Source organism: Callorhinus ursinus, unplaced genomic scaffold (genome assembly GCF_003265705.2).
Source record: "Callorhinus ursinus isolate GAN/ISIS: 27379988/994484 unplaced genomic scaffold, GSC_fseal_2.0 scaffold4, whole genome shotgun sequence".
In the NCBI taxonomy this organism is placed as follows: Eukaryota; Metazoa; Chordata; class Mammalia; order Carnivora; family Otariidae; genus Callorhinus; species Callorhinus ursinus.
In genome coordinates, this window is record NW_027397066.1 from 32,503,104 (window position 1) to 32,515,604 (window position 12,501).

Below are 12,501 nucleotides of genomic sequence, written 5' to 3' on the forward strand. Positions count from 1 at the left end.
AGTCATTTTCCTTGGGCATACTTGACATAATTATAAATGTGATGTCCACAACATTGTGTATCTAGATTTCTCATTTAATTCCTTTTCAGTTGCAGTCACAGATTTTTACATTAATAGCAATTTATTTAACAAAAACAGAAAACAAAAGACATAAGAACAAAGAGCTGTTTAAAATGGTTTACCTCATAAATAGGGAGTGTAGGAGAGTTCCATGCATTGATTCTTGATTCATTGACATCAACAACTGTTACCCTGATTTCAGGGCACATATGAGCAATGACACTACATGTAGGTCCTCCAACATAGCCCGCACCAATGCAACAGATCTTCTTAATTTCAAACATGATTAAACTAGAAGGAAAGCAGTAAGACTATTCTACTATTGAAAACAGAAAATTTAAAGAAATCACATTGCACATTTATCATGCTTTATAAAAACTGTCAAGGTGACAGATAATCTGGAAAGATTGCCTGCATTCATACTCATTAAGAATTATTAAAAGAGGGGCGCCTGGGTGGCTCAGTCGTTAAGCATCTGCCTTCGGTTCAGGTCATGATCCCGGGGTCCTGGGATTGAGCCCCGCATCGGGCTCCCTGCTCCGCGGGAAGCCTGCTTCTCCCTCTCCCACTACCCCCTGCTTGTGTTCCTTCTCTCACTGTGTATCTCTCTGTCAAATAAACAAAATCTTTAAAAAATAAATAAATAAATAAAATTTGAAAAGGAATTATTGAAAGAGGGGCGCCTGGGTGGCTCAGTAGGTTAAGTGTCTGCCTTCGGCTCAGGTCATGATCCCAGGGTCCTGGGATGGAGCCCCTCATTGGGCTCCCTGCTTGGCGGGAAGCCTGCTTCTCCCTCTCCCACTCCCCCTGCTTGTGTTCCCTCTCTGGCTATGTCTCTCTGTCAAATAAATAAATAAAATCTTTTAAAAAAATTATTAAAAGAGCGATAATATATAATATTCCAATTGGAATGTCCGTTCTCGGCCGCGCTAACATAAAACATGGACAAAAAAAAAGTAACTGGTATTACTGAAGAAGTGTCACAAAGATTATAATGATCTAATATTCAAAAATTCAAGAAGCAAAATAAAACCATACTTAGGTCTCCCAGACCACTAGGATAACTTTGACTGGTGAGGAAAAACTCAAGGGTGAACAACCAGTGCAATTCTTGCTTAAATAAATGCTGGTTTACAAAGGTCAGCCTTATGGCAGGTTTAGACTAACACGACAGATAATAAGACTAGTTTGAAAGTCCAGAAGTGGCCTCTGTGATTATATTCCCTATACAATTTGGCTTCAGCAGTTTATTTTTAGGTACTTGACAATGATCTTAAACTCCATTTCAACTTTAATCAGAAACTATGAGATGGCTAAAGGAAAGTGATTTCTGTATTTAGCAAAGCTGTTACACAGATTTTGATGGGTTTTCAAAAGCCATTTGGATGAAATGATTCACACTAATCCAAATGACAAGGTACTGATATATATATATGAATGTCAGTTTATTCATTATAATGAGAACTAGAACTGTCAAACTGATGAGATTCTTAGAATTTTAGTCCTTACCAAGACCGACCTCGGACATCATCTAATCTAACCCATTCATGGATTCCAAAGAGAAGGAAAATGGTAATCAAAGAGTTTAAGTACTTGTTAGTATACTCCTGCATGGGTCAGAGAAGGTATAATGCCTGGCGAGTACAACCCTATTGTGAGAAAAGATACACAAGCCACATAATTAAGATGATCCAGTTCCCTTAAGTTTTAATCTGTATTAATCAAACAATGTTCTAATCACTGGTTTTCTGGGTAGACTTTACTACTGGAAGAAAATAAGCTGAATAACCCATACAAGTATCCTGGTCTGTGTTAGGAAACAAGTAAGTCAGCTTATGAATCAATCTTCAGTGGCCATGTTTAGCAGATATCAATTCAAAGTCTAATGACCCCAGAAACTTTATAAAAAAAAAAAATTTGGTAAAACAGTAAATATGAGCAAAATTTGGAATCTATTGATTCTACAAAAGAGAGCAATATTCTCAGTGATATATATACAAAGAAATTTTGAAAATTTAGTTTTTGTGGGACTCCTGGGTGCCTCAGTCAGTTAAGCATCTGCCTTCGGCTCAGGTCATGATCCCAGGGTCCTGGGATCGAGTCCCGCATCAGGCTCCCTGCTCAGCGGGGAGCCTGCTTCTCCCTCTCCCTCTGCTGCTCCTCCTGCTTGTGCTCTCTCACTCTCTGTCCAATAAATAAATAAAATCTTTAAAAACAATAAAATAAAATAAAATTTATTTTTTGTTTTGAATAGGTAATAAATTCATATGGTTCAAAATTAAATCTGTATAACAAAGTATACAGTAAGAAGCCTCAAGTCTACCCCATCCTTATCTCTTGACTACCCACTACTTTGCTTCCACAAGCAACCCTTTTATTAGTTACTTGTGTATCCTTCCAGTGTTTCCAATAAAGTACAAGTAAATACATGTATATATCTTAATAATCCATTCTTTCTAAATCCAATAGGTAGAATACTATAATTTATTATCAACAATCGGCTTTTTTCACTTAATGTATTCTTAAGACCTATTTCCCTCTCTCTTGCTCTCTCTTTTTATTTTTATTTTTTTCTGTTTCCGGTAAAACTCTCTCCCTTTTAGAAACAGTTACACTGTATTCCATTGTGTGGATGTACTTACCAGGAAATATTAAAACCATGCTAAATCTGGTAGATCCTCTCTAATTACTTATTTTTTGAAGTAGGCCCCATGCCCAACGTGGGGCTTGAACTCATGACCCTGAGACCAAGAGACGCATGCTTTACCAGCTGAGCCAGCCATATGCCCTGGGTAGAGTCTCTCTTTAATAACCTAAATAAATGGGTTAAGAGTTCCCTAATATCTATCACCTGTGAAGCCACACAAACATGGTATTCCTATTAAACTTTTAGGGTTCCAAAATTCACCACTGCAAAAATACTAAGCCTAACAAAATTTATTTTGGCAACCATTCATCTTTCATTTCTTCACCCTTCTTCTACACTTCAGTTCTGACTTACTACTCTCCAGGCTTCAAGTGCCCTATACACAAGGAGAAAGAGACACTGCTAGGAGGAAAGGACTGCACTGGGATTGCCAAGCAACTAAAGCTCAGGAGAATGTTCTGAAAAGCTCCCACCTGGGGGACAGTTGAGCCTGGAGGAGGCTTACCATAGATGTGTCTCCAGCATTTGCTGCTGATCTCCCCACCTCTACAGTAGAAAGGGCTTGGCATCGGATGTCAGAAAAATTACTTCAACTGCTTCAGGCCTAGTCCCTTGTTCACTTTCATGAAAAATTAATATTCCCAATTTAAGGGTCTACCTGTGGGCACAGCAGAGATTCTGGCCATAGATATAGGTCCTCACACTCAAGAATTTAACAATTTACTTAGGGAAAAATTCAATTGAAAAACATTTATTAAACACCCTACTATGTTACAGCCACTAATGTTCTAGGTACTGTGGATACAATAGTAAACATGACAGGTACAGTTCCTACTCTTACAGAGTTATATTCTAGTGGGAAAACGCAAAACAAAATAATGGTAGCTGTGATACATTCCATATAAAGGAAATAAACATGTAGGTGGAGAGGGACAGACTGTCTATGGGGAAAGAACTACTGTAGATAGGGCAGTTAAAGAAGGACTCTCTGAGAAAGTGACTTGTAGGCTGACTTAAAAGATGAAAAGGAGGAGTACCTTAGGCGCCTGGGTGGCTCAGTTGGTTAAGTGACTGCCTTCGGCTCAGGTCACGATCCTGGAGTCCCAGGATCGAGTCCCGCATCGGGCTCCCCGCTCAGCGGGGAGTCTGCTTCTCCCTCTGACCTTCTTCCCTCTCATGCTCTCTCTCTACCATTCTCTCTCTCTCAATAAATAAATAAAAATCTTTTAAAAAAATTAAAAAAGAAAAGGAGAAGTGCCTGAATGGCTCAGTCGGTTACGTTCATGATCTCAGGGTTGTGAGATGGAGCCCCTTGTCGGGCTCCATGCTCACTCAGTGCAGAGTCTGCTTGTGATTCTCTCTCTTCCCCTCTCTCAAATAAATAAATAAATAAAATCTTAAAAAAAGATGAAAAGGAGTTAGCACACCCAAGTAACATATAAGGCAGTATAATCAATCAAATGACAAAATGAGTATGAAAGTCCAGAGGGAAAACAAATAAGAAGGTATCTAAAACAAGGGAAATGTAGAATCTAAGCTTGGCCTGAAGAATAAGTAGGATATAGAAAGAAAAGGTAGGTGGGGGAGAGCATTCCAGATTGGGGGGAGGAAGGAGTAAGTAAGGACTCATAAACAGAAATGAGTCCAAAGAAGTAAAGATCAGCCTACTTGGATAAAGATATGGGTATTAAGAAGTGGTAAGAGGTAATAACTGTCTTGTAGAGTGGAAATGAATTTAAAGGGTCTCAAATGCCCCTTTCAGGGAAGCATGTCTATGACAATTCAGGAGGCTATTATTTAATAACTTAAGGTAGCATGGGCTCCCGGGTGGCTCAGTAGGTTAAGTATCTGTCTTCTGCTCAGGTCATGATCTTGGGGTCCTGGGATCAATCCCCACATCAGGCTCCGTGCTCAGTAGGGGTCTGCTTCTCCCTCTGCCTGCCCCTCCCCCCTGCTAGTGCTCGCTCACCCGCTCTCTCACAAAAATAAAATCTTAAAAAAATAAAATAAAATAAGGTAACATAATTGAAAGTAACCATAACAATCAATAGCATTTGTGTAGCTAAAAGGGAGGGGAAGAAAAAAGGGAGGATCAACTTGTAGCCCGGAAAGAGGGAGTTAAGAACAAAAATGATGTGTTTACTTCAGCGCTGTCTAGAGAAGAGTGACACAGAATCTGGAAATCGTAAGTGTTCTGGTTGGGGCCCCTGGGTGGCTCAGATGGTTAAGCGTCTGCCTTCGGCTCAGTTCATGATCTCCAGGTCCTGGGATCGAGCCCTGCGCCCAGCGCCCAGCTCTCAGCTCAGTGGGGAGCCTGCTTCTCCCTCTCCCTCTGCCTCTCCCCCTGCTTGTACTCTCTCTGTCTCTATCTCAAATGAATAAATAAAATCTTAAAAAAAAAAAAAGTGTTCTGGTTTCAGAGAGGTGGGGTAAGAATAGGCTTTCCCAATGCTCAGATGGCATGTTCTCCGAAGATTCTTTGCGATGATTCCACTCTCCCTTATGAATTCAGATTCCCAGGAATCATAATAGAAAGGAATGACTCAGATTTGAGATATAAGTATTACAGGTACTGCAATAAAATTTCCCTACTATAATATCAAAGTTTCATTCTAATGTAGCCATTAATCTCTTACGAGTTTAATCATTTTAAGTTAATATCTAAAGTCTCATTAACCGTGGGCCCATGAAGGAAAAAAAAAAAAAATCTACCTTCCAGATCTGCAAGGCTGAAGATGAAGTTCTGAACTGTGATGAACCTAAAGAATTATCACAATGTAACCCCCTTACTAAACAGCTAGCCAACCTCTCTAATTACAACCAGTATATCTGGAACACCTAAAAAGTAAAATTTCAAAGTATTTTTGGACCAGAGGATCTTCCAGGGTTACCATTGAATCCCAGAGCCAAGAGGTTACAACATTCTTATATAAACATAGATTGAATGTCTACACAATGCAACTCTTGGGTTCAAGGAGTTCATAATTTAATAAGGTGCTCCCAGGCTAACAGCTCTTATCTGTTGATGTTACCTCAGCACTTAGAATAGTAGGTTCTCAATAAATACTAATTGAATGAATGAGTAACTCTCCATAAAGGCCTGTTTGAGATGAAGACTGTTATTTGAATATCTTTAGCTCAGATGGCTGATCACTGTATTTTTGCTGAAATTGTCCAGAATACTATCAGCCTTTCTTTTTTATGTAGAACTTTGGCATGTCTTTCCAGAGATACTTTTTTTTTCTTCAAAGATTTTATTTATTTGAGAGAGAAAGAGTGAGACAGAGAGAGAGCATGAGAGGGGGGAGGGTCAGAGGGAGAAGCAGACTCCCCACTGAGCACAGAGCTCCGATATGGGACTTGATCCCGGGACTCCAGGATCATGACCTGAGCCGAAGGCAGTCAGTCAACCAACTGAGCCACCCAGGCGCCCTTTCAGAGATACTTCTTATCCACCTTGATCACCAGGCTGTATTCAGCTTGCCTTACATACAGCAGCTAGGTAAACTATTGATAGACCTATATTACAGACTTACATGTGTTTTGGGGTGTCCCTGTGGTGCTATTTCACATGAAGCATGGCTTGTAGATGACAATGGGAAAATTACTGAAGAACTGTGCAAGTCCCAATAAATTGTCACTTGCAAGTTTCAATAAAATCTTCAATCTTTATTATGGAGTTTGATACAGCATTAGTGTTAGTAATATACTTTCCCTGACACAGATGTCTTCTGATTCCATATTCCATTTCTACTTTTATGTACCTTCTGATCTTCTGTTGTGCTGTCAGGGAAATGGGAATGTCTGCTTACTGAGTGTGTCAGTTTGAAATGAGTTTTTACCTCTGTATTTTGGGAAAATCTCAATAACCCAGACTGTTTCAAAACTACCCTTCATCTAAAATTTTATAAATTCAGATCAATATTTCAACCTTGATGTGGCTAACAAATATTGAAGGTCCTATTACAATCTAAGCTGAATATAATCCATCCATCCCCACCCCTCTTCAGTATACTCGGCATAATTACCAGTAGCTAAGGCAATGGACGTTGTAGTTGGATACATCAACTTCACACATCATCACAGTCATTTCCAAAAATTAAATACTAACAGATGCCTGACCCGGGGAAAAATATTTTATCAGTGAGAAAGGCACTGTTAATGTTATATCTAAAGGGCATCATATAAAGCCATGTAAATAAGAAGGAAGATGAAGTATGCTCATTAGTTACATACTTAATGTTTGAGAAAGGAGTACAGCAATGGGAGAAGAAATGAGATCCTTTCAATCAGGTTTGTCTACCACTTACCTTAACTAGATGCTGGGTACTAACAAGCACATCTCAGAGCAGACAGTAAGCTCTTTCATTTCCAGAATCCCCCTGAAGAAACAGACTAGACTACTGTTCTCCATTTCATAGGGGATTTGAAGAAACTCAAAGACTCACTGTGTCTTTGAGGGCAGTCAATGGACAGCTACTCCTCTATATCTGTAAAAAGCTCCCTACCAGTGAATCCTTCTTTTCAATAAACCAATTTTCAAGACTGCTCAGTTATCTTCCTATATATAAGAAGTATGATTTTTCTTGTTTCTTTTCTTTTTTAAAGATTATTTATTCATTTGAGAGAGAGAGCACAAGCAGGGGCAGAGGCAGAGGGAGAAACAGATTCCCCACTGAGCAGGGAGCCCGATGCGGGGCTCGATCCTAGGACCCTGAGATCATGACCTGAGCCAAGGCAGGCGCTTAACCGACTGAGCCACCCGGGCGCCCCAAGAAGTATGATTTTTCAAGGTCTCACACAAACATCTTCTGAAGTACCCAAGAAAGGCCTTCCCTGACATGAAATAAAGCAATTACATGGTGTGGCAGTCAACAATGGATTCCAGGACAGCCCGTACAGATGTCACGATAGAATGTCAGGATTTCGCCCTCAAGGGCTTTCTGGCTCCGTTTTCTCTTTAGTTTCTTAAGAAGGGTGGTTAGTGACAGGAGGAAGGCAGCAGCTCTCCAGGTTAGCAGACCAAACACAAACAAAAGACCAGGACTCTGAGACCAAAATGGGGTCCCTAACCAGAGGACCGCTTCCTTCGGTGGACGTTCGGCTTCCTGGGAAAATCTCATTTGTTTCAAGTCAGAAAGTGAGAAAAAGAAGAAAGAGAAGTGGCTGGAAGACTCGCGAGGGGAGAATAAAAAGCTCAAGCTATCCCATTCTCGGGGCAGCGGACCAAAAGGCGATTCCCGCCCAGAGGCCAAAGGAGGAGACCAGGCTCCTGAGACTGGGAGCCCCTGACCGAGCGCAGAGCGCAACCGGGAGCAGCGCGCACTCCCCCGCCCCGCTCCCCGCACATCCCACCGGGACCCGGGACCTTCCCAAAGGGGCGGCAGGGCCAGCTCCAGAAAGGCGCTTACCCACTTCCAGGCACCGAGCGCAGCGGCCGCTCCTATTCCGACCTCTCGGACAGTTCCTCGCTACCCGCCGCGCTGCAGCAGCTTCTGCGCTCTCGTCCTGCTCCGCCTGACCTCCCCTCGCCGTACGCCCCTCCTTCAGGCTGCCAAGCACAGCACCCAGAGTCCCGGGCTCGAGCCCGTATTTAAAGGATTCTGCCCGAGGAGGCGGAGGCTTCATTCCCCCGCAGCCAGGCCCGTCAGGACGCTGCCCTCCGCCACATCCCTGCTCCTCCCGCCACCCTAGGCCCGGGCCCGCCCCTATTTCCTGCTGGCCCTAGGGGCGGGGAGTCGGGGCGGGGCTAATCGTAGCCAGATGAGGAGGCCCCGCCCCTAGCCGACCCTGGGCGAATCCGCTCGAGCCAGCTCGGCGGTCCCGCCCCTACCGCGAGCGCCACGGGGCGGAGCTGCGTGCGCGGCGAGTTGGCTGAGGCCCACGGGGTGGGGTTCCAGGTGCCGCTAGGCCGGGAATAGTCTCCCGGCATGAAGCCCGTGTCTAGTCGTCTGGCCCCGCTTCCCTCCCTGTGTCGCGGCCTCCGCTGACGGTCAGCGCTGAGGTGGTACCGCCTGAGTGCCAGGTCGGCCATAATCTAGGACTGCGGGGATACTGGGCCGGCTGCGGCCCGAGGGGACCGGAAGGTCTCGGCCCCCTTTCCGGTCTCCCCAGGGGCCCCGACGGCCGACCTTGTCTTTCGGCCCCCCAGACCCTGCGGGTGAGACCGCCCGGCGGCTTACCACCACCAGCCCCCGCCACGTCCTGCGGGCCGGCGGCCCAAGGTTTAGTCAGATCCCTTCCCTCGCCACTTCTGGGAAGGAGGCGCCTAGCGTCCGTAGGATGCTGAGTCTTGACAGGACTGGACCAGTTAGAGCCTCCGCCCTGATCCCGGGGAGAAATGACACCCACGCCCTCCAGACATATTTTCCAGAGCTACTCCTGCCAAGTTCGGGATCTGGGCTGTCTGTGCTGAGAGTTTGCAAGATACAAGTTCCGTGTATGAGGAAGAGTAAAATCAATGTATGGACGCTGCCCGTTTGGTTTTGTTTTGTTTTTTAAATGAGGAGGGCCGTTCTGTTCTCTTTCTTCTCTCCAAAGTCATCTTAAATCTCAGATCTAAGAGAAAAGCAGTCATGACTTTTTTTGTGTTCCTCATTAAGAATTACATCAGGTTACATAATCTGTACTTGAAGAACATTTTTAAATACGTCATGAGGGACGTGATTAGGAGTTTATAAAGACACATTAAAATACCTCATAGATGATGGGTTTTTTTTTTAAGTTTTATTTAAGTAATCTCTACACTCAACATGGGGCTCCAACTCACCATCAGGAGATCAAGAGTCCCATGCTCTTCCGAATGAGCCAACCAGGCACCCCGAGATGTTGGTTTTTTTTTTTTTCTTTAAATATTTGAGAGAGAGAGAGTGAGACACAGCACTAGCGGGAAGGAGGGGGAGAAGCAGACTCCTGGTGAGCAGGGAGCCCTATGCCCGCTGATCCCCGGACACCGGGATCATAACCCGAGCGGAAGGCAGACGCCCAACCTATCGAGCCACCCAACCGCCCCAAGATGATGGTTTTCTTGACAGGATCATGACAACTTTAAGAAAACTGTTGAATATTGATTCAACAGTTTGCTATAGATTGTAGAAAGTATGATATGTAGGTGTTTGTACATTCAAAGCAGGTAAATTCATTTGTCCAACAAATATTTAGTGCCTATTGTGTGTTAGACTTTATCCTAGAGACCAAAGATGCAAAATGGATTAAGGCCCAAGTTCTTCCAAAGCTCACAGGCTATTAGGAGAGATAAGTGAACAAGTAATTGCAATACATGTGACAAATACACTGCTATAATAGTTATCTTTCTGAACTTGGCATATAGTTAGATTTAAATTACCTATTATAGTTAGCTTCATAATAAAAACCACTTTTCTATGATTCTTATTCATGTCATGGATTTATTATTGTCAGTGTTAAGGAATTTATGTATTTTTCATAATTTGTCAATTTTCATTTCTAATAAGGTAAATACCAATATCTATAATCAACATGAAAAAACTTTTTTGGGCCTTCAAATTTTAAATGTGTTAAGGAGTCCTGAGAACAAAAAGCTTGAGAACTGCTTGATACCAATTATTTTCAAATTATGTTTCACGGAGCTCTAAGTTTCTCTGGTGGTGTGTCACTCTGTGAGGAAAGAGAATGAGTGGATGAGTGGAAGGTTAAAACAGAGCTCTAGGTCTCCTACATATATCTCCCCTTTCCTCCAAATCAGAGCAGTTCTACTTTTATCTGTTTAATCTGCTTTATATATCAATTTTTTTATGTACGATTTCAATTTATACATGGGTTCCTCTACAAACTTGAAAAACATCGATTCATTCACTGAATAAGTATTTCTCTCCAAGTATTTCCTACGTGCTAGTCACTAGGAATACAACTGAGTAAAGAATGATACATTCCCTTCCTTTATAAATTTTACTCTATGGGGAAACATCAATCAATCACACAGATAAATGTAAAATTACAACTTTATTAAGGTGGGATATATATATAGTCTTATGAGAGTATACAATAGGAGTATTTAACATAGTAGGTAGGGATGTTTCCTCAAGTTGTGATAATTGAACTCCTAAAGGAAATATGGGAATTAACTGGGGGAAATGAAGAGGGTAGTTACAGGAATAAAAAGAGTGAATATGAGGCGAACAATTCAGAACTAATTACAGTAATTAAGAATTAGAAATAGCATGTCCAGTGTAGTAGCCATGGAGATTCAGAGAAATGGACGGATTCAAGAGATGATCAGGAAATAAAGGCAGTAAGACTTTGGTAATATTCTCCAACACCCCCACACCCCCCAACACACACCAAAGGTGACACTATCCTGATTTCTGACAATATATTTTAGTTTTGCCTTGCACAGATATATTTAAGGAAATCAATTTCCAGCTCCTCAACTTCCACAGGTACTCTTTCCCAAAATTGATATGCTTAATTATCTTAATTATCTTAACTAGCTTAAAATATGCTAAATTAGTCCATTTTATAAAAGAAAGGCTTACCTTTCACCCAAGTAAAACCTACTACCATCCATTACCCAGGGGTAAACTTCTGAGTACCAAAGAAGTAAACTGGATTATTGTTTGGGGGAAGTCCCCTATGGTGGTTAGTAAAGACACCTCAAATCCATCTTTCTTCACTTTATACTTATTTTTGCTAAGGCTGAAGTCCAGAGAAACAGGACATGTTGGCCTATGTTGGGATATTCTGAATTCCAAACAGAAGATGCCATATAAATTAGTGACCTTGATTCTTTTAAAAGCAACCTGAGTATTGGGGCACCTGGGTGGCTCAGTCAGTAAGTGTCTGACTCTTGGTTTTGGCTCAGGTCTTGATCTCAGGGTCGAGAGACAGAGCTTCGCATTGTGCTCAGCATGGAGTTTGCTTTAGATTCTTTCCTCTTCCTTCTCCCTTTGCTCCTCCCCGGGCTCCTTGCCACATCCCCTCCCCACCAACAGCCCCACTCTTGAGCATGTGCTCTCTCTCTCTCTCTCAAATAAATAAATAAAATCTTTAAAAAAGCAACTTGAGGGCACCTGGGTAGCTAGTTGGTTTAGCATCTGCCTTCGGCTTGGGTCATGATCCCAGGGTCCTGGGATCGAGTCCCGCATCGGGCTCCCTGCTCGGCAGGGAGCCTGCTTCTCCCTCTCCCTCTGCCTGCCGCTCCCCTTGTTTGTGCTCTCTGTCAAATAAATAAACAAGATCTTTAAAAATAAATAAAAAAGTTAAAAAGCAACTTGAGTATTTTGCAGGACTACTAAAATTTTCAAAAAATATTGGATAAAATTGAAATGGAGAAAATTTACAAGATTTATTCAGTAAAATAGTTTAACTTAGTTATATCAAATCTTAAGAGATGTTTTTCACTTGTAGTCTTCATTTTATACAATGTTTAATACTTTTTGTTTTTTTTAAGAGTTTATTTATTTGACAGAGACACAGCGAGAAAGGGAACACAAGCAGGGGGAGTGGGAGAGGGAGAAGCAGGCTTCCCGTGGAGCAGAGAGCCTGATGTGGGGCTCGATCCCAGGACCCTGGGACCATGACCTGAGCCGAAGGCAGACGCCTAATGACTGAACCACCCTGGCGCCCCTGTTTAATACTTTTTATTAACAAAATTATACTCACTTATACATAGGACCATATTAAATGTCAACTTAAAATGTGTGAGGCATTGACTGAAGTCAGAGCCACTCTCCAAAATTTCCAAGCTGTTTAATCACATGGATTCTGGCACTCTGGACGGGAGCTGGGATTGTGATTGTTTTAATGCTTTGAAGCTA

General features: G+C 42.4%; 1 protein-coding gene across 5 annotated transcripts in view; it reads right to left on the reverse strand.

The window, feature by feature from the left end:
* UGDH (UDP-glucose 6-dehydrogenase) overlaps nucleotides 1–8,416 on the reverse strand; it is a 32,199-nt gene extending 23,783 nt beyond the window's left edge. Inside the window, exons 1-2 of one of the 5 annotated variants that reach the window (XM_025887815.2) lie at nucleotides 8,119–8,416; nucleotides 183–351 (exon numbers count right to left, since the gene is read on the reverse strand). In XM_025887815.2, the coding sequence (XP_025743600.1) occupies nucleotides 183–344 (162 nt within the window). In that variant the 5' untranslated portion in view covers nucleotides 345–351; nucleotides 8,119–8,416. Of the gene's footprint in view, nucleotides 1–182; nucleotides 352–3,212; nucleotides 3,341–6,735; nucleotides 7,227–8,118 lie in introns of those variants that run through there. The other 4 variants (XM_025887817.2, XM_073891549.1, XM_073891550.1 and 1 more) reach the window with 4 other exon arrangements.
* Between the last annotated feature and the right edge of the window lie 4,085 nt (nucleotides 8,417–12,501).